The sequence below is a fragment of the Bubalus kerabau genome, chromosome 22 (genome assembly GCF_029407905.1).
Source record: "Bubalus kerabau isolate K-KA32 ecotype Philippines breed swamp buffalo chromosome 22, PCC_UOA_SB_1v2, whole genome shotgun sequence".
Classification (NCBI taxonomy): Eukaryota; Metazoa; Chordata; class Mammalia; order Artiodactyla; family Bovidae; genus Bubalus; species Bubalus kerabau.
The window spans coordinates 23,270,488-23,291,971 of NC_073645.1; the positions used below are offsets into that span (position 1 = coordinate 23,270,488).

A 21,484-nucleotide genomic window follows, 5' to 3' on the forward strand; every position below is an offset into this window, starting at 1 on the left:
CACTGGGGAAGCCTGAAGGGTTTTGAAATAGAAGAACTGATGAATCAGGTTTCCATTTTTTAATGGTTACTCAGTATGGAATAGAGAATAATCGTCATAGTCATATGTTGCATTTCAAAATGTTGTGTGTGAGAAAGAGACAGATTTGTAGTTTAGTCATTTGGTAGGAAGAGCTAAGTTAAATATTCTTATACACTAAATTTACTTTTTTGAAGTAAAAATAATATGTATTTAAGATGTACAATGTGATATTTTGATTTTCATTCTGTGTATGTACAGAATAATACATATTCTGTATATGTAAATCAAAACATCACATTGTACACCTTAAATATATATAATTTTTACTTTAAAAAGTAAATTTATTTATAATAAGTGTATAAGAATATTTAACACAGCTATGTACAACATGATATTTTGATTTATATATACAGAATGAAGGGGCTTCCTTAGTGGCTTAGTGGTAAAGAATCCACCAACCAATGCAAGAGATGATAGTTCGATCCCTGAGTTGGGAAGATCCCCTGGAGGAGGAAATGGCAACCCACTCCAGTATTCTTGCCTGAGAAATTCCATGGACAGAAGACCCTAGTGGACTACAGTCCATGGAGTCAAAAAGAGTTGGACACTACTCAGCATGCACGCATACAGAATGAAATGGTTCCAGTCAAGCTCGTATTCAGCTGCTCATTTAGTACACTTGTGTGGTATGTGTGTGTGCGTTCGTGTCTGATGAAAGTACCTGACATCTACTCTCTCAGCAAATTATTAGTATTCGGTACAGGTATATTGACTATAGTCATCATGCTATTCATTTGATCTCTAGACTTAATTCATCCTGTGTAGCAACTTTGTACCCTTTTACCAACATCTTCCCATTTCCATCACCTCACCACCCCTGGTAATCACCATTCTGTTCTCTGCTTCTTGTGTTTTACTTTTCTAGATTGCACATAGAAATAAGAGCATACTAATTTTGCTTTTTTATTTTTCAGTTTTCACTCTGCTGGGTCTTTGGTGCTGAGCAGGATTTTGTCTAGTTGGGGCAAGCAGAGGCTACTCTGTAGTTGTGGGGTGTGGGCTTCTCATAGCAGTGGCTTTTGTTGCAGAACACGGACTTAGGGTGCACAGGCTTCAGTGGTTGCAGTGTGTGGGCTTCAGTTGTTGAGGTTCCTGGGCTCTAGAGCACACGCTCAGTTGTTGCGACTCACAGGCTTAGTTGCTCTGCAGCATCAGATCTTCCTGGACCAAGGATCTAACCTGTGTCTCCTACACAGGCAGGCAGATTCTTCACTACTAAGCCACCAGGGAAGCCCAACTTTACTTCTTGAAGCCATTTTGTAGCTGTGTAATATACTGGTGAGAGCATAGAATTTGGGATTAGAAAGGTTTATGTTTAAATCCTAGTTTTGCTGTTTATTGAGCAAAAAACAATAGACTTGGGCAGTTTACTTAACCATCAAACTTGCTGTTTATTAACAGTGACCTTGGGGAGTTTACCTAACCATCCTAAACTTGTTTCTTTACCTACAAAGTTGCATAATGAGTGCCAGTTGGCATAGTAAAAGTGCCTACCTCCTAGAATAGTTGTGGATTGCTTCAGCATACATCTGACATTTAGTAAATGGTCTATATTGGCAAGTCACTTTGATAGCCCAAGATAAGCATATAGTTCTAAATAACGTTTTTTGAAAGGCCCCCCAAAAAGCGATAGGATTCATCTCTTCAAACATTTGTCCATATTTTACAAAGCTTTCAGTTGGAAGAAACAGTTACAGTAAATATGACTTTTTTTACGCTTAAACTCATTTCAGCTTTCTACATAGTAAATATTTAGTTTTGTGGGTATTTTGCTTTAGTATGTTTGAGGATACTAAACAGCCTTGTTTTACTTATTTCTCTAACAATTAATAAATTTTATGAAACAGCCTCCTCTCCTTTCTATTCTTTATTTCTTTGCTTAATTTTTTTTCATTGTATGTTTAAGTATTTCAGTTCAGTTCAGTCACTCAGTCGTGTCCGACTCTTTGCGACCCCATGAATTGCAGCACACCAGGCTTCCCTGTCCATCACCAACCCCTGGAGTTCACTCAAACTCATGTCCATCGAGTCGGTGATGCCATCCAGCCATCTCATCCTCTGTCGTCCCCTTCTCCTCCTGCCCCCAATCCCTCCCAGCATCAGGGTCTTTTCCAGTGAGTCAACTCTTCACATGAGGTGGCCAAAGTATTAGTTTCAGCTTCAACACCATTGGGTGTTCCAATGAACACCCAGGACTGATCTCCTTTAGGATGGACTGGTTGGATCTCCTTGCAGTTCAAGGGACTCTCAAGAGTCTTCACCAACACGACAGTTCAAAAGCATCAATTCTTTGGCACTCAGCCTTCCTCACAGTCCAACTCTCACATCTATACATGACCACTGGAAAAACCATAGCCTTGACTAGACAGACCTTTGTTGGCAAAGTAATGTCTCTGCTTTTTAATATGCTATCTAGGTTGGTCATAACTTTCCTTCCAAGGAGTAAGTGTCTTTTAATTTCATGGCTGCAGTTACCATCTGCAGTAATTTTGGAGCCCCAAAAAACAAATTCAGACACTGTTTCCCCATCTATTTCCCATGAAGTGATGGGACCAGATGTCATGATCTTAGTTTTCTGAATGTTGAGCTTTAAGCCAACTTTTTCACTCTCCTCTTTCACTTTCAACAAAAGGCTTTTTAGTTCCTCTTCACTTTCTGCCATAAGAGTGATGTCATCTGCATATTTGAGGTTATTGATATTTCTCCCGGCAATCTTGATTCCAGCTTGTGCTTCTTCCAGCCCAGCGTTTCTCATGATGTACTCTGCATATAAGTTAAATAAGCAGGGTGACAATATACAGCCTTGATGTACTCCTTTTCCTATTTGGAACCAGTCTGTTGTTCCATCTCCAGTTCTAACTGTTGCTTCCTAACCTGCATATAGGTTCCTCAAGAGGCAGGTCAGGTGGTCTGGTATTCCCATCTCTTTCAGAATTTTCCACAGTTTATTGTGATCCACACAGTCAAAGCCTTTGGCATAGTCAATAAAGCAGAAATAGATGTTTATCTGGAACTCTCTTGCTTTTTCTATGATCCAGCGGATGTTGGCAATTTGATCTCTGGTTCCTCTACCTTTTCTAAAACCAGCTTGAACACCTGGAAGTTCACAGTTCATGTATTCCTGAAGCCTGGCTTGGAGAATTTTGAGCATCACTTTACTAGCGTGTGAGATGAGTGCAATTGTGTGGTAGTTTGAGCATTCTTTGGAATTGCCTTTCTTTGGGATTGGAATGAAAACTGACCTTTTCCAGTCCTGTGGCCACTGCTGAGTTTTCCAAATTTCTGGCATATTGAGTGCAGCACTTTCACAGCATCATCTTTTAGGATTTGAAATACCTCAACTGGAATTCCATCACCTCCACTAGCTTTGTTTGTAGTGATGCTTTCTAAGGCCCACTTGACTTCACATTCCAGGAATTGGCTCTAGGTGAGTGATCAGACCATTGTGATTATCTGGGTTGTGAAGATCTTTTTTGTGTAGTTCTTTGGTATATTCTTCCCACCTCTTCTTAATATCTTCTGCTTCTGTTAGGTCCATACCATTTCTGTCCTTTATTGTGCCCATCTTTGCATGAAATGTTTGCTTGGTATCTCTAATGTTCTTGAAGAGATCTCTAGTCTTTCCCATTCTGTTGTTTTCCTCTGTTTCTTTGCATTGATTGCTAAGGAAGGCTTTCTTATCGCTCCTTGCTGTTCTTTGGAACTCTGCATTCAGATGCTTATATCTTTCCTTTTCTCCTTTGCTTTTCGCTTCTCTTCTTTTCACAGCTATTTGTAAGGCCTCCTCAGACAGCCATTTTGCTTTTTTGCATTTCTTTTTCTTGGGGATGGGCTTGATCCCTGTCTCCTGTATAGTGTCACGAACCTCCATCCATAGTTCATCAGGCACTCTGTCTATCAGATCTAGTCCCTTAAATCTATATGTCACTTCCACTGTATAATCATAAGGGATTTGATTTAGGTCATACCTGAATAGTCTAGTGGCTTTCCCTACTTTCTTCAATTTAAGTCTGAATTTGGCAATAAGGAGTTCATGATCTGAGCCACAGTCAGGTACCTCCGGTCTTGTTTTTGCTGACTGTACAGGGTCTCCATCTTTGGCTGCAAGGAATACAGTCAATCTGATTTCAGTGTGGACCATCTGGTGATGTCCATGTGTTGAGTCTTCTCTTGTGTTGTTGGAAGAGGGTGTTTGCTATGACCAGTGCTTTCTCTTGGCAAACTCTATTAGCCTTTGCCCTGCTTTGTTCCATACTCCAAGGCCAAATTTGCCTGTTACTCCAGGTGTTTCTTGATTTCCTACTTTTGCATTCCAGTCCCCTATAATGAAAAGGACATCTTTTTTGGGTGTTAGTTCTAAAAGGCCTTGTAGGTCTTCATAAAACCGTTCAACTTCAGCTTCTTCAGTGTTACAGGTTGGGGCATAGACTTGGATTACCGTGATATTGAATGGTTTGCCTTGGAAATGAACAGAGATCATTATGTCGTTTTTGAGATTGCATCCAAGTACTGCATTTCGGACTCTTTGTTGACCATGATGGCTACTTTAGGTATTTATATTTTATAAATATAAAATATTTATATTTTATCTGTTATCTGTTATCTGTTTTTGTTGAACATGAATGCCCCATGAGAGTAGGAACTTACTCTTGCTCATCATGTCAGGGAGGAAAAACTTTTTCTTTACCCTCTTTTTTTTAAAAAGTGAACATTCTTAGGTTCAGTTTTTGAGGTTCAAAAATAAACTAAAAAAAGATAAGCAAGAAAAAAAGATTGTGACCACATGTGTATGTATATTTGGGCATTCACAAAGAAATGTGACTCAAAGAGGTGCTTAGAATTTGGGGCTTATAAACCATCTTAATAGATGCAGAGGAGGGGATAGAGTACACTTAGGGACTCAGAAGTGAAAGGAGAAAGTGCATTTATGGGAAAACAAATGACTTTTTGGAAGGATAATTGGATCATTAGAAGAACATATGGGAGACAGGATGGTTTTTTGATAGTGTCTGTTTGGCTGTGGTGCTGATGAGTTTCTCCCAGCAGGGGGATTTATGACAGTGGAGGGTTTTTTGGTTTGTTTGTTTTTTTAGTTCTTTTGGGAGTCTCTGCTTTTAGGCAAGTAAGGAATTTGAGCCTTCAGCTCAAAATCATTTTTATAGCACACAGCCATGTTTTGGACCCCTTCGATCACAGTAGTCCCCATACCTACAACAGTGTCTGGTATATGGTAGGCACTTAAATGTATTTGTTGGATGGATGGAGGAGTGAATCAAGTGACATTTAATAAAACCTTTCATAATAGAGCAATGTGATCAGGGTTTTATTCTGCATATTAGTGAGCTTGCTGTAGCATGTTATTTTTATCTGTTATTATTACCTACCTGCTACTAGTGTTTCCACTGAGTATACATTTGTAAAAAGGGTGATTTCTGTTTTGATTTTGAGTGATACTGAGTATATATCACCTAAATTTATTTAGGAAATATAATAAAAATTAGAATGAAAGTGAGGAGATTTTAATACCTATCTTCTGGAATTATCAGAAATTAAATTAATTCCTATAGTTCATTTTATTATTTAGTAGCCAATAAAATGGACCTCTGGTGTTTTTTAATTGGTATAATATGGTAGGGAATTTATAGGCTATAAATTCCTGTATTTAGGATTTGAGGATATAGGATTTGAACAGATTCCTCTCCCCACCCCCCACCCCCACCCCCGGTAATTTACAGTTATGCTATGCTCTTTCTTTTATACTAAAATCTTATTTAAATTCAACTACTTTCATACCATGAAATTAAAAGACGCTTACTCCTTGGAAGGAATGTTATGACCAATGTAGATAGCATATTAAAAAGCAGAGACATTACTTTGCCAATAAAGGTCCGTCTAGTCAAGGCTATGGTTTTTCCAGTGGTCATGTATGGATGTGAGAGTTGGACTGTGAAGAAAGCTGAGCACCAGAGAATTGATGCTTTTGAACTGTGGTGTTGGAGAAGACTCTTGAGAGTCCCCTGGACTGCAAGGAGACCCAACCAGTCCAACCTAAAGGAGATCAGTCCTGGGTGTTATTTGGAAGGACTGGTGCTGAAGCTGAAATTCCAATACTTTGGCCACCTCATGTGAAGAGTTGACTCATTGGAAAAGACCCTGATGCTGGGAGGGATTTGGGGCAGGAGGAGAAGGGGACAACAGAGGATGAGATGGTTGGATGGCATCACCAACTCAATGGACATGAGTTTGAGTGAACTCCAGGAGTTGATGATGGACAGGGAGGCCTGGCGTGCTGTGATTCATGGGGTTGCAAAGAGTTGGACAGGACTGGGCGAATGAACTGAACTTTGATTCCATTGCATACCAAGAATTCAAAATGAGTGTTATTTTTCAGTAATAGTTTTTCTTAAGGTGATGTGATTATTTAGTATTTATATTTAGTTCTCCTATTCTTATGTTCATAACAGTACAAGTCTTTAAAGCAATACAATAAAATAACCTTTCTGGATAGAAGGAATTAGTATGCTGAACATTTTACTTATGCATGATTCCAAAGAATTAGAAAAGATCTATTGAAATTAGATATTAGTAGTAATTTAGTATAGTTATTTTTCTGTTTCACTGCCTTACTATCCTGTGTAAGAGAAAGATATTAAAATTAACTTGTTTAATTTTTTTTATTTTTTCAGGCCAAAGGCAGGATTGTGGTAATGCCAGGTAAGTAATGCCATTTACTAGTATGACACTGAAAATAGGAAGGAAGAGCAAAAGAGGCAGGACAGTATGGGGAGACGTATTAGCACATAGTGTTTAATTTTATTAAAATGTTTAAGATTGGGAGATCCTGACTGCAATTTAGAACTTTGTGTGAGGTTTAGCTCAGAGAAGAGCAGATAAGGATTGGGATTTTTCCACATTTGCTTTCCCATAGTATACAGTCTTGTGAATGTAGATGCTCATTTCTGGTGATGCTTACTTACCAGGTTTGATGCTGCTACACTGGATTAGGGCCACATGTCCTAGTTGGTGACAAAGTATAAGTAAACGTTTAGGTAATATCCCTGAATAATATAATACTCAATTTTTTTTAAATCTCTGATGAGCAAATTCTTGTAGTCAGAACAGGTGGATCACATACTCCTAATGATAACTGTAAGGTCAATTAAGTACATAATGGCTCATTAGAAGTCAGTAGTTTTTAAAGAATTAGATAAGCAGACCTAGAGCCAGAATGAGATGAATATAAAGACAGTCTTAATTTTTTCTTACTAAATTTCTCAAACAGATAAAAAAAGTAGAAAATAGCATATAAATACTCATGTACTCAATTTCTGTATTTAACATCTTGTCATATTTGTCTCATCTTTTTTTATCCTGAGGCATCTTAAATTAAATTAAAGGCATTGTGACACTTTATACTTCTCTTAAAAGGTGGTGAGGGGGGGCGCATTTTAACCACATTGTGGGCATCTAACCACAAGATCATTATCACATCTATCAAAATAAACAGTAATTCCCTACAATACCATTTAATAGTCGGCCAATACTTTTATAGCGTTAAGTTTGAACCACTTACGCTATAAAATGTCCTAATTTCTGGTTTTATTGGATTGTTTCCTTTCAATATTGTTTAGCATGTATTTCCTAGTCTCTGTATTTCCTGTAAACTGGTAGTTAGATCATAAGGCTTGGTTAGATTCTGGTTAAATATTTTTGGTAGAAATAGTTCACAATAATTCTGTATACTTCATGTTTCATCACATCAGAAGGCATATAATGTCTGGTTTTCTTAGTACCAGTAATGCCAAGACTGACCAGGTGTCAAATGGTGATAGATGTAAGAAAACTTTTTAAAAGAGGCCAAATAGAGGTATAGTGTCAGAATTTTAGGAAAGCTTTGACTTGTAGCAAGTTCCTGAAACATAAGCAGACAGAAAGCATACATTATCTGTTAAATTGAGACCCTTAAGAGATTAATTAGGGAATCTTAAAGAGACTTAATTGTATCTGATGCATTTCCATTAAGACTAAATGTATTTAGTCTTGACGACTAATACCCACACTTAGACAGTTGTTAACTTAAGATTGCTTTTGCATTATATGTAATTATTAAGTTATGTGCTATGTGCAAGGCACTACTTGGGATACAGAGTTACACAAGAAACTACTTCCTCAAGAGGCTTATAGTCTTAAGTGAGATGATGTTATATCCCAAGTATTTGTGATTATTTAACAAACCTTACCAAGAAAATGCTGATTATATGCCAGGTTCTGTGGTAGATATAAAAACACAGAAATGTATATGAAGTAATCCTTCTACTTGAGGAGCTTACTGAGTAGATCTATAAATAAATTATGATAATTTCATGTAAATAAATACCAGCAAGTAAAAATTCCTGGGTAAATCAGCCTAATATGTGTCCATCACTGGGAAATATAAAGATAAAATATAGCAGTTTCCCTCTAGAGGATTTTCATAATGAAGCTTATAATTTAGGCTCCAGTTCCCTTATCTTTATACTACACTTGATCTTAGCCAAAAGGCCAAGAAGCGATTCCCTTATCTTTATAAAGAAAAGGTATTGAACTAGTTGTTCTTTCAAGTCCCAACTGTTAATCTGTGTTTGGGAAATGTATTACTTATGTTCTGATAACTGAGTAACATGTATTTCAGTGACCAGATATTCTGTTATTTGTTAGAAAGAAATAACAAATATTTGTCTTTTAATCCTTACAACAAGTTTGTGAAGTAAGCAATACTATCCCTCTTTGATGAAAAAAATTGAGGCTCAGTGGACTTGAGTAATTTATCCAAGGCCACATAGCTGTGAAGGGCCACCGTGGTAAAGCCAGGATTCTAATAAATTTGACCTCTCAGTCTGTGTTCTTTCTTAGGGCTCAGTGGTATTTGTTGTTGTTGTACTATATGACTAAAAAAAAAAGTTAATGAGTCTGAAAGAGTGTGTAAGTCAAGTTATTTCAGCAACTTTAATCAGTCAGTTCAGTTCAGTTGCTCAGTCGTGTCCGACTCTTTGCAACCCCATGGACTGTGGCACACTAGGCTTCCCTGTCCATCACCAACTACCAGAGCTTACTCAAACTCATGTCCATTGAGTTGGTGATGCCATCCAACCATCTCATTCTCTGCCGTCCCCTTCTCCTCCTGCCCTCAGTCTATCCCAGCATCAGGGTCTTTTCTAGTGAGTCAGTTCTTTGCATCAGGTAGCCAAAGTATTGGAGTTTCAACTTCAACATCAGTCCTTCCAATGAATATTCAGGCCTGATTTCCTTTAGGATTGACTGGTTGGATCTCCTTGCAGTCCAAGGGACTCTCAAGAGTCTTGTCCAACACCACAGTTCAAAAGCATCAATTCTTTGGTGCTCAGCTTTTTTATTGTCCAACTCTCACATCCATACATAACTACTGGAAAAACCACAGCCTTGACTAGACGGACCTTTGTTGGCAAAGTAATGTCTCTGCTTTCTAATATGCTGTCTAGGTTGGTCATAATAAAGTTGATCTCAAGCAACTTTAATAGCTTGAGGTAAAAAATACATATTTTAACAGTCATCTAATCTGATATCTGTTCAGAATATAATTCTTTATATACAGACATTTAAAAGATTGTTCCTCAAAACAAATGAGTCATAAAATCCTTGATTATGCAATTTTAATAAACTAGAATCAAATTCTTCTGTAAAATGAAATTTAAAAATTGGCATTATAATAAAGAAACTGTGTAACACCTTGCATTGTTCCCATTTCCAGTGAAATCCGTGTGTTATGGGCCAGAGAAAGAACCTTGGAGATGTTCTGTTTTTGTTTTTGATTTTGTTTTGAGGTTTTCTCTTTGAGATACGTTTCTGAGTCTTTGCTTTTAATTTGATTTTGCTTTAATTAAGGGGAAGCAGGGCTTGAGTACTCAATTATTTTCCTTGCCCCAGAGTAATCTTTTAGATCATTGTTATACAAACCAGTGGGCATGTACAGTTCTGTCATAAAGGTTCTTTGATCTTTTGTTCTCCAGAGTCTGCATTCTTGTCTTTCATCATTTGTTTTTAAATTCATTTTAGCTGAGTAAGGAGAGAGTATCAAAGAGGAATTTCAGTATGAAGATTCCAGGTAGAGCTAGCAGTCATATTAGTCACTAAATTTTATGTGAAAATCCATTCTATTTACTATATTACTTATTCTTTCCAACAGGGGGTGGCATAACAGATAGAAATCTGCAGAGGATCCTTGAGGGTTCAGGTGCCACAGAATTCCACTGTTCTGCTCGGTCGGCTAGAGATTCAGGAATGAAGTTTCGGTAAAAATGACTTCTTTGACTCCTACTAAAAGGAATGGGATTAATTTTTACTTCTCCAAATAGGAAAACCTTAGTTGATGGCATGATTAATGAATAGAATGTTGTGATTAGCATGTAAGTATTAGTCATTTTTAAAGTTTTTTAACTGCAGAGTGGCTCTTATCCTGCCTTAAATAAGCAGGCTCTTCTGAACATAGGCTAACCTCCAAATCTTTAAAGCTTTACTGAACTTAGACCAGTTAATGGTCTAAGTTCACGACTGACGTGACTTAGCTGCTGCTGCTAAGTCACGTCAGTCGTGTCTGACTCTGTGCGACCCCATAGACAGCAGCCCACCGGGCTCCCCTGTCCCTGGGATTCTCCAGGCAAGAACACTGGAGTGGGTTGCCATTTCCTTCTCCAATGCATGAAAGTGAAAAGTCAAAGTGAAGTCGCTCAGTTGTGTCTGACTCTTCGGGACCTCATGGACTGTAGCCTACCAGGCTCCTCCATCCATGGGATTTCCCAGGCAAGAGTACTGGAGTGGGGTGCCATTGCCTTCTCCGAGACCAGTTAATAGTAAACTCTAATTCAGCAACTAAGCTTCAGATGAAGTAGATATGTATGTGTGCCCATTCACCTGTGATCTCCTTTAGCAAAGTTAATTTCTATGGTAATAAGGATGGAAGAGCTGTAGTCCTTTTTATCTTTCCTACTGTTAATACTTAAATATTTCCTCACTTTTACCCTCTCTCTTTTTTTTTTTTTTTTTTTTTAATTTTATTGTTTTTGGCCATGTCTCACAGCTTGTGGAATCTTAGTTCCCTGACCAAGGAGTCAACCCACACCCTTGGTGATGAAAGCAGAGTCCTAACCACTGGACCACCAAGGAATTCCCTACTTTTAGTCATTTTGAAATTTTATCACTTTTAAGGAATTTAAACTATTATGTGTTTTCTATCATACTTGAGAGGATTCCTGTAATTTAATAGTTAATTGATTATTTCTGTTTATAAGTTGGGGAAAACGAGATATAAAAGAAGCAAGAGCCTTAGATTTACAATTCCAGATATAAAACCAAATATACTATCTGGTATATTTAGACACTAGGTGTTTCAAGTAACTAATAAAAATTATGAAATATGTTAGTGCAGGGTCCTTGTTCTTGAGCCATGAAATCTACCCTAAAATGAAGTGCCAGTAGGAGGGTTCATTTAACAACTTATGTAATTTTCTGTTTCTTTATTATTTCCATTGCAGAAATTCCTCTGTTGCTATGGGAGCCTCTCTTTCTAACTCAGAATATTCTCTAAAGGTTACAGATGTGACCCAAGTAAGGACTTTGAATGCTATTGCAAAGAATATTCTCGTTTAGCCAGACCTCTCTGAGAGACATGGATATCACCAGACATCACCAGACAAAGATAGAAGAATAGTCTACAGTTCTCTATGACAGCTTTAACCTTCTCTGGCCAGGACAGTCTGTCTTTATTTTGAGTCTTATTTTACCATGGAGAATGTTTCCAAGAAGAAAAAGAACTTGAAACAGAGTACAGTCATCTTCTTTGCTTAATCTTGTCAGCCATCTCCATCATCGTGGTTAAATCTGGCCTACACTTCTTCTGCAGACAGAGGTTTAAGTCTGTTTTCAGTGGAATTAATTGAACTGGGAAAGTTCAGTTGCAAGGTATGAACTCAAATGTGACTTCATGGTCAACTCAATAGCGGTTATTTTGCCTTGTCATTGTAAAATAAAAATTGCCATTCTATTGTGGTAGCATCTCTTATTCATACCCTGAATACAATCTGTAGCCAAGTATTAGAGGTAAGATTTTTTGTTGTTTTTTAATTTTATTTTCTCTTTTTATTATGTACTTTTTGGATGTGTTACCCTGGGCAAGATGCAAAGGATATAAAGTAAATGGTATAGCATAAAAATGTTCAGCCTTGGGAAGTAGGATGTAAAAGTTCCTAGACTTATAAAGGCCAGAAGCGATCTTTTTGTTCATCAGGTTACTTCTGTCTCTGTCACCAGAAAGAGAAATGGCTTAACCATAAGGTTCATCTGACAATTTAGAAAGACCTGTAGTGAGAACTGGGGAGGTTAGCGAGGTTATCAGAATAATAGTTTCTTTCAGCTGAGGCCATAGATATGGAGAATGGATTCTAGTGATGAAAGATGTTTTTCCTATGTTCAGTTCAGTTCAGTTGCTCAGTTGTGTCCGACTCTCTGCAACCCCGTGAATCACAGCACGCCAGGCCTCCCTGTCCATCACCAACTCCCGGAGTTCACGCAAATTCATGTCCATCGAGTCGGTGATGCCATCCAGCCATCTCATCCTCTGTCATCCCCTTCTTCTCCTGTCCCCAATCCCTCCCAGCATCAGGGTCTTTTCCAATGAGTCAACTCTTTGCACGAGGTGGCCAAAGTATTGGAGTTTCAGCTTTAGCATCAGTCCTTCCAATGAATACCCAGGACTGATCTCCTTTAGATGGACTGGTTGGACCTCCTTGCAGTCCAAGGGACTCTTCAAGAGTCTTCTTCAGCACCACAGTTCAAAAGCATCAATTCTTCGGCGCCCAGCTTTCTTCACAGTCCAACTCTCATAAGCAGGTCCCAAATGGTGAAATTCATTACTAGCTTTTTTCTGTGACTTTCATGTTATAATCTCATTCTACACACACAACACCCCTCTGGTAATAGAACTGATGTTTCTGTATTAGGAGATTAACTGAATCATAATGTAGAGAACTTGGCCTTGGTCATGAAACTAGTTAATGGAGCCTCTATAAATAGCATGCACAGATTTGGGTACTAATGACTATGTACGGAAAACCTTTCCTTTTTATTAATGTGTCGTTTCCCTCACTTTTAAATCTTCTTTCCTCACTTTTCCAGATACCATTTCAACATATAATATTTGCCAAGGAATTTTTGAGAAATGAAAGACAAACTATTTAAAAACTAACAGTAACTTCAGTGTTTTCCATTAGTAGTGATTTCTGTTAACAGTTTTAATATTGGCTTTGAGGTATAGATACAGATATGTAAGTATTGCATACACATGCACACACAGTCATGTTTAGTATTTTGGCCTAACCCTCTCCCATGCTTGGATTTTACTCTATGATCCTTCAGAGATAAGAGCAGGGTATGTAATTATCTCTATTTTATTTAAACAGAGTAACTAGGCATATGAGAGGTGCTATGAATTGCTCAAAATTTAATAACAAATTAATGTTATTTATGAGACTTAAATGCTAGCCTATTAACCTCCAAGTCTTCTGCTTTATGATGCTTCTGGAATGTGGATGTAGCACAGAGAGCTGTACTCCTGGACAAATCAGACATACTTGAAATCATATCCTGGCTTCCAGTTTAAGTTAACTTATTTTGAACTGTAATTTCTTTATTTGTAAATCAGGAATAATAATTACGGTTTCTAGTTTAAGAATATATTAAAACACCAAGAACATAGTATGTGCCCATTAAATGTTTTTTTCTTCTAGGTTGCCATTGCTATTGCTAAGTCACTTCAGTCGTGTCCGACTCTGTGCGACCCCATAGACGGCAGCCCACCAGGCTCCCCCGTCCCTGGGATTCTCCAGGCAAGAACACTGGAGTGGGTTGCCATTTCCTTCTCCAGTGCATGAAAGTAAAAAGTGAAAGTGAAGTCGCTCAGTCTTGTCCGACCCTCAGCAACCCCATGGACTGCAGCCTTCCAGGCTCCTCCATCCATGGGATTTTCCAGGCAAGAGTACTGGAGTGGGGTGCCATTGCCTTCTCCTTCTTCTAGGTTAGCTTTCTAGTATCAATCTTTGATAGTTTAAAAGCTTTTCCCAGGAAGCTAGGCATTGAGTACTGAAGCCAATATTTTGTGCCCTCCACTGCTGCTGCTGCTGCTAAGTCGCATCACTCATGTCCGACTCTGTGTGACCCCATAGACGGCAGCCCACCAGGCTCCCCCGTCCCTGGGATTCTCCAGGCAAGAACACTGGAGTGGGTTGCCATTTCCTTCTCCAATGCATGAAAGTGAAAAGTGAAAGTGAAGTCACTCAGTCGTGTCCGACTCTTAGGGACTTCATGGACTGCAGCCTACCAGGCTCCTCCACCTATGGGATTTTCCAGGCAAGAATACTGGAGTGGGGTGCCATTGCCTTCTCCGGTGCCCTCCACTACGTGAATATAAATGAAACACAAGGTAACCACTTGTGAAAATGAAAGTGTTAGTTGCTCAGTCGTGTCCCACTCTTTGCGACCTCATGGACTATAGCCCGCCAGTCTCCTCTGTCCATGGAATTCTCTAGGCAAGAATACTGGAGTAGGTTGCCATTCCCCTCTCCAGGGAGTCTTCCCAACTCAGGGATTGAACCCAGGTCTCCTGCATTGCAGGCGGATTCTTTACTGTATGAACCACCAGGGAAACCCAAGGTAACTTACCTTGATTTTATTTTCTACACCTAGTCCTATTTTAAAATATTTTCTCATTATTTTATGTGTATATATCCTCTCATCAGTATTACAAGTAATTTGTGACTAGGGAACCATGCCTTCATATTTTTATGCATTTTTCATTTAAACCATCAAATTGCATATCCATATTGATTTACTTTCTAGTGGAAAAAATGCACTGGCTTCAGAGTCAGGACTTACTGACTTCAGTTACTATGCTGCTTACCTTCAATTGGCCCCATCAAGATCTACTTTTTACTCTTTCTGTAAACTGAGTCCAGCAACATAAAAAAGATTATACACTGTGACCTGAGAGGATTTATACCAGGAATGCAAGGCTAGTATAACACTCAAGAACCAATCAGTGTAATATGCCATATTGATAGAATAAAGCACAAAAATCACATGGTCATCTCATTGTGGAAAAAGCATCTGACAAAATCTAACACCCTTTCATAATAAAACATTCAGCTAACTTGGAATAGAAAGGAACTTCCTCAACCTTATAAAGAGCAACTATAAAAAACAACAGAACAAAAACAACATATAGCTAACATCAAACTTAATACTTTCTCCCTAAGATCAGGAACAAGACAGGATGTCCAGTCTCACCACTTCTACTCAACGTTGTACTGCAGGTCCATAGCGGGGGCAGTTAGGCAAGAAAAAGAAAAAAGAAGCATCCAGATTAAAAAGAAAGAAAACGTCTTCTATATAGTTGCATACAGATTTCTTAGGAGACAGATAAGGTGGTCTGGTATTCCTATCCAAGAATATCCCACAGCTTGTTGTGATCTGCACAGTCAGAGGCTTTAGTATAGTCAGTGAAGCCATACATGTTGTTTTTGGAATTCAGGTCAAGAAGCAACAGTTAGAACTGAACATGGAACAACAGACTGGTTCAAAATTGGGAAAGGAGTACATCAAGGCTGTATTTTGTCACCCTGCTTATTTAACTTGTATGCAGAGTACATCATGGGACATGCTGGGGTGAATGACTCATGACCTGGAATCAAGATTGTTGAGAGAAATATCAACAACCTCAGACATGCAAATGATACCACTCTAAGGCATAAAGCAAAGAGGAACTAAGGAGCCTCTTGATGAGAGTGAAAGAGGAGAGTGAAAAAATGGGCTTAAAACTCAACATTCAAAAAACTAAGATCATGGTATCCAGTCCCATCACTTCATGGCAAATAGGGCAAAAGTGGAAACTGACAGATTTTATTTCACTGGGCTCCAGAATCACTGTGGATGGTGGCTGCAGCCACAAAATTAAAACTCTTGCTCCTTGGAAGAAGAGCCATGACAAACCTAGACAGCATATTAGAAAGGAGAGATATCATTTTGCTAACAAAGGTCCATATAGTCAAACTATGGTTTTTCCAGTAGTTATGTATGAATGTGAGAGTTGGACCATCAAGAAGGCTGAGCATCAAAGAATTGATGCTTTCAAATTGTGGTGCTGGAGAAGACTCTTGAAAGAGCAAGGAGATCAAACCAATCAATCCTAATATTCCTAAGTAAATCAATCCTGAATATTCATTGGAAGGACTGATGCTAAAGCTGGAACTCCAGTACTTTGGCCACCTGATGCAAAGAGCCAACTCATTGGAAAAGTCCCTATTGCTGGGAAGATTGAGGGCAAGAGGAGAAGGGGGAAACAGAGGATGAGATGGTTGGATGGCATCACCGACTTGATGGACATGAATTTGAGCAAACTCTGGGAGACAGTGAAGGACAGGGAAGCCTGGTGTGCTGCAGTCCCTGGGATTGCAGTCTCCAGGCATGACTTAACAACTGAACAACATTTACAGGTGACATGGTCTTGTATACAGAAAATTCTAGAGAATCCACACAAAATTTTTTAAGTTGAGCAATATACAAAATCAACTGTACTGCTACACTGACAATAACAATTCTAAAGGGAAATTCCATTTATGATAGCATCAAAATGATAAAGTGCTTAGGAATTTAATCAAAGAAGTGCAAGACTGTATGTTGAAAGCTACAAAGCATTTTTTAAAGGAATTTTTAAAGACCTGAGAATAAGGAAATAGATGGAAAGACATCCCATGTTCATAGATTGGAAGATTTAATATTGTTAAGTTAGCAATATTCTTCATGGGTCTACAAATTCAAGACAATCACTATTGACATCCCAGCTGCCTTTTGGGCAGAAATTAACAAGCTGATCTTAAAATTCATCTGGAAATGCAAGGAACCCAAAATAGCCAAACAAAAAGGAACAAATTTGGAGGACTTATACTTCCTGATTTCAAAACTTACTACAAAGCTACAATAATTGAGACAATGTATAACTGGAATAAAGATAAATATATAGCTCAATGCAATAGAATTGAGGGTCCAGAAATAAACCCTTTTACAATAGGCAATTGATTCTTGACAAGGGTGGCAAGATAATTCCCTGGGGAAGAAGTCTTTACCAAAAGTGCTGGACAACTGGATATACACTTGTAAAAGAGTGAAGTTAGACCTTACATCGTGTACAAAAGTTAATGCAATTGCCTCATAGACATGAATAAAAGAGCTAAAACAAAATTCTTAGAAGAAAACAACAGTAAATCTTTGTCAACTTGGGCTAGGCAAAGCGTTAGGTACAACAGGAAAAGCACAAGTCACAAAAGAAAAAATAATGCTTCAAAGGGTAACATCAAAAAAGTGAAAAGACAACCTATAGAATGGAGAAAATATTTGCAAATGTGTGTCTATGATTAGGGGCTTGTATCCAGAATGTATATTAAACAAAACACAACCCAGTTTTAAAATGAATGAGGATTTGAGTAGACATTTCTCCAAAGAGGGTGGACAGTTGACCAACAAGCACACAAAAAATGCTCAAAAATAATTTATCATTCAGTTCAGTTGCTCAGTTGTGTCCGACTCTTTGCGACCCCATGAATTGCAGCACACCAGGCCTCCCTGTCCATCACCAACTCCCGGAGTTCACTCAGACTCACGCCCATCGAGTCCGTGATGCCATCCAGCCATCTTATCATTAGGGAAATACAAATCAAAACCCCACTGAGCTGCCACTTCACACCCACTGGAATGACTGTATCCCCCACAAGACTGACCATATCAAGTGTTGGCAAGAGTGGAGCAAGTACAACCTTCAATGCTACTGGCAGGATTGTAAAATGGTGGAGCTGCTTTATAAAATAGCCTGGGAACTTCTCAAGTGTTAAACATAGAGTTGCTATGGCCCAGCAATTCCATTCTTAGGTTTATATATATATATATATATATATATATATATATACCCAAGAAAATTGAAAACATGTCCACATGGGCACTTGTACATGAATATTCCTAGCAACATGACTCATCTTTCTGAATTAGAGACTAAATCATTTTGCAACCCCTAATGAAATAAATCAGCCAAAGACTGTTAATGCTGAAACCATTAGGTAAAAGGTTGATTGGAGGCTGAATATCTAAATGGTGTTGAAATATCACCCGGTGGATAATTTGCTAGTCATGAAAGTAGAAACTTGACATTATAATGGTCCAGCTTTCTGGTTGTTACCATTTTAACCCAATCAAATTTAACATTACCAGCAATGGAAGACAGGATCTGAAAGGGGAAGAGGTCAGCCAGTGTGTATATGCTGTGTTAGGAACTTGCAGTTTGCAGTCACACAAAGAAGAGCTAAGAGTTGGAACGCCAGGAAAGTGGCTGTGACAAAGTGTGATGATCAGCTGTTGATCAAATGAGTGAATTATTAATGCAAACAGCACCAGATCAATATGGTAACTAACCATACCAGATGGTAAATAACCATCCCAGTTTGCTTGGAACTTTTCTGGGTTTGCCCGTGAAAGTCCTGAGTCCTAAAAAACCTCATCAGTGTCAGGCAAACTGGGAAAGTTTGGTCATCCTGCCACCTCAGTAAAACTACATTTGCCTCTTTTCCCCGCTCCTCACCTTCCCTGCCCCAATTCTGGAATTTGTAGGGGATAAATTGAGTAACAGAGGAAAATGATAAAAGGAGTGACATTTCTCTCTCCAGCAATAACTGGCCCCTGAGCCAAAAAAGGAGAGGGGCTTTAAACCAAGTGTGAGTTTCTTTTGTGGGTGGTGAAAAATTTTCTAAAATTGATGGTAGTGATGGTCGCACAACTCTGAATATGCTAAAAACCACTGAATTGTACATTTCAACACTGAATTATATATAATTTATATCTTAATAAAGCTGTTTTTAAAAAGTGAATGTGAGAGAGTTTTAAATTAGATTAAATTAGCTTGGGCTATTTAAACCTGAAAGAGACTGAAAAGCTATAGGAGCTGCCCAAGATGTCAAGGGCAAGGAAAGAGGCATGATGGTTTAAGACAATGGTGGAAACAAAATACCATTTCTTGTTTGTTTTGCATTTAGTTTATATCCCTCAGTAAGATGGCTACACCGCTTTATTCCCTGCAACTAAGGGTTGTGACTAAGACACCTGAAGAATATTCATTCCATCTTCTCCTGTTTAGATGCTAAATTTTATCCTTGGAAAAAAATCACAAAGAGCTGTGTGTTTGAATTGCATTGCTCTAGTCTCTCATAGAATTAAAAAAAAAAAAAAAACCACCACTAAACCACATTGGCATTATGCCACTGGTTTGTAATGGAGATGTAATAGAAGACACCTGTGTTTTTTAGACAGTCTAGGCCCCCGGCGCACTAAGCGCGGGCGGCTGTGACCGGCGCACTAAGCGCGGCCGAGAGGAGCTACCCCGCGTCCGAGGTCAGGGGCGGTGGCCGGGAGGAGCTACCCCACGCCTGAGGCCAGGGGCGGCGGCCGGGAGGACCAACCCCACGTCCAAGGAGCCGTGGCTGCGCGGATGCAGGAGGGCCTAGAAGAGCTATCCCACATTGAAGGTCAGGAAGGGCGGCGGTGAGGAGACAACCCTCGTCCAAGGTAAGGAGCAGCGGCTGCGCTTTGCTAGAGCAGCCGTGAAGAGATACCCCACGCCCAAGGTAAGAGAAACCCAAGTAAGACGGTACGTATTCCAAGAGGGCATCAGAGGGCAGACACACTGAAACCATACTCACAGAAAACTAGTCAATCTAATCACACTAGGACCACAGCCTTGTCTAACTCAATGAAACTAAGCCATGCCCGTGGGGCAACCCAAGACGGGCGGGTCATGGTGGAGAGATCTGACAGAATGTGGTCCACTGGAGAAGGGAATGGCAAACCACTTCAGTATTCTTGCCTTGAGAACCCCATGAACAGTATGAAAAGGCAAAATGTTAGGATACTGAAAGAGGAACTCCCCAGGTCAGTAGGTGTCCAATATGCTACTGGAGATCAGTGGAGAAATAACTCCAGAAAGAATGAAGGGATGGAGCCAAAGCAAAAAGAATACCCAGCTGTGGATGTGACTGGTGATAGAAGCAAGGTCCAATGCTGTAAAGAGCAATATTGCATAGGAACCTGGAATGTCAGGTCTATGAATCAAGGCAAATTGGAAGTGGTCAAACGAGATGGCAAGAGTGAATGTCGACATTCTAGGAATCAGCAAACTAAAATGGACTGGAAAGGGTGAATTTAACTCAGATGACCATTATATCTACTATTGCAGGCAGGAATCCCTCAGAAGAAATGGAGTAGCCATCATGGTCAACAAGAGAGTCCGAAATGCAGTACTTGGATGCAATCTTAAAAACAACAGAATGATCTCTGTTCGTTTCCAAGGCAAACCATTCAATATCACAGTAATCCAAGTCTATGCCCCAACCAGTAACGCTGAAGAAGCTGAAGTGGAACCGTTCTATAAAGACCTACAAGACCTTTTAGAACTAACACCCAAAAAAGATGTCCTTTTCATTATAGGGGACTGGAATGCAAAAGTAGGAAGTTAAGAAACATCTGGAGTAACAGGCAAATTTGGCCATGGAATACGGAATGAAGCAGGACAAATACTAATAGAGTTTTGCCAAGAAAATGCACTGGTCATAGCAAACACCCTCTTCCAACAACACAAGAGAAGACTCTACACATGGACATCACCAGATGGTCAACACTGAAATCAGATTGATTATATTCTTTGCAGCCAAAGATGGAGAGGCTCTATACAGTCAACAAAAACAAGACCAGGGGCTGACTGTGGCTCAGTTCATGAACTCCTTATTGCCAAATTCAGACTCAAATTAAAGAAAGTAGGGAAAACTACTAGACCATTCAGGTATGACCTAAATCAAATCCCTTATGATTATACAGTGGAAGTGAGAAATAGATTTAAGGGCCTAGATCTGATAGATAGAGTGCCTGATGAACTATGGACTGAGGTTCATGACATTGGGTAGGAGACAGGGATCAAGACCATCCCCATGGAAAAGAAATGCAAAAAAGCAAAATGGCTGTCTAGGGAGGCCTTACAAGTAGCTGTGAAAAGAAAAGAAGTGAAAAGCAAAGGAGAAAAGGAAAGATATAAGCATCTGAATGCAGAGTTCCAAAGAATAGCAAGAAGAGATAAGAAAGCCTTCCTCAGTGATCAATGCAAAGAAATAGAGGAAAACAACAGAATGGGAAAAACTAGAGATCTCTTCAAGAAAATTAGGGATACCAAGGGAACATTTCATGCAAAGATGGGCTCGATAAAGGACAGAAATGGTATGGACCTAACAGAAGCAGAAGATATTAAGACGAG

General features: G+C 39.0%; 1 protein-coding gene and 1 pseudogene across 3 annotated transcripts in view; one reads left to right on the forward strand and one right to left on the reverse strand.

The window, feature by feature from the left end:
• Window positions 1-12,123, forward strand: part of CUTC (cutC copper transporter) — a 33,069-nt gene extending 20,946 nt beyond the window's left edge. For all 3 annotated transcript variants that reach the window (XM_055560584.1, XM_055560582.1, XM_055560583.1), the window contains 3 exons: window positions 6,768-6,795; window positions 10,283-10,388; window positions 11,628-12,123. In XM_055560584.1, the coding sequence (XP_055416559.1) occupies window positions 6,768-6,795; window positions 10,283-10,388; window positions 11,628-11,742 (249 nt within the window). In that variant the 3' untranslated portion in view covers window positions 11,743-12,123. The remainder of the gene's footprint in view (window positions 1-6,767; window positions 6,796-10,282; window positions 10,389-11,627) is intronic.
• Window positions 8,473-8,634, reverse strand: LOC129637171 (uncharacterized; annotated as a pseudogene).
• Window positions 12,124-21,484: the final 9,361 nt, after the last annotated feature.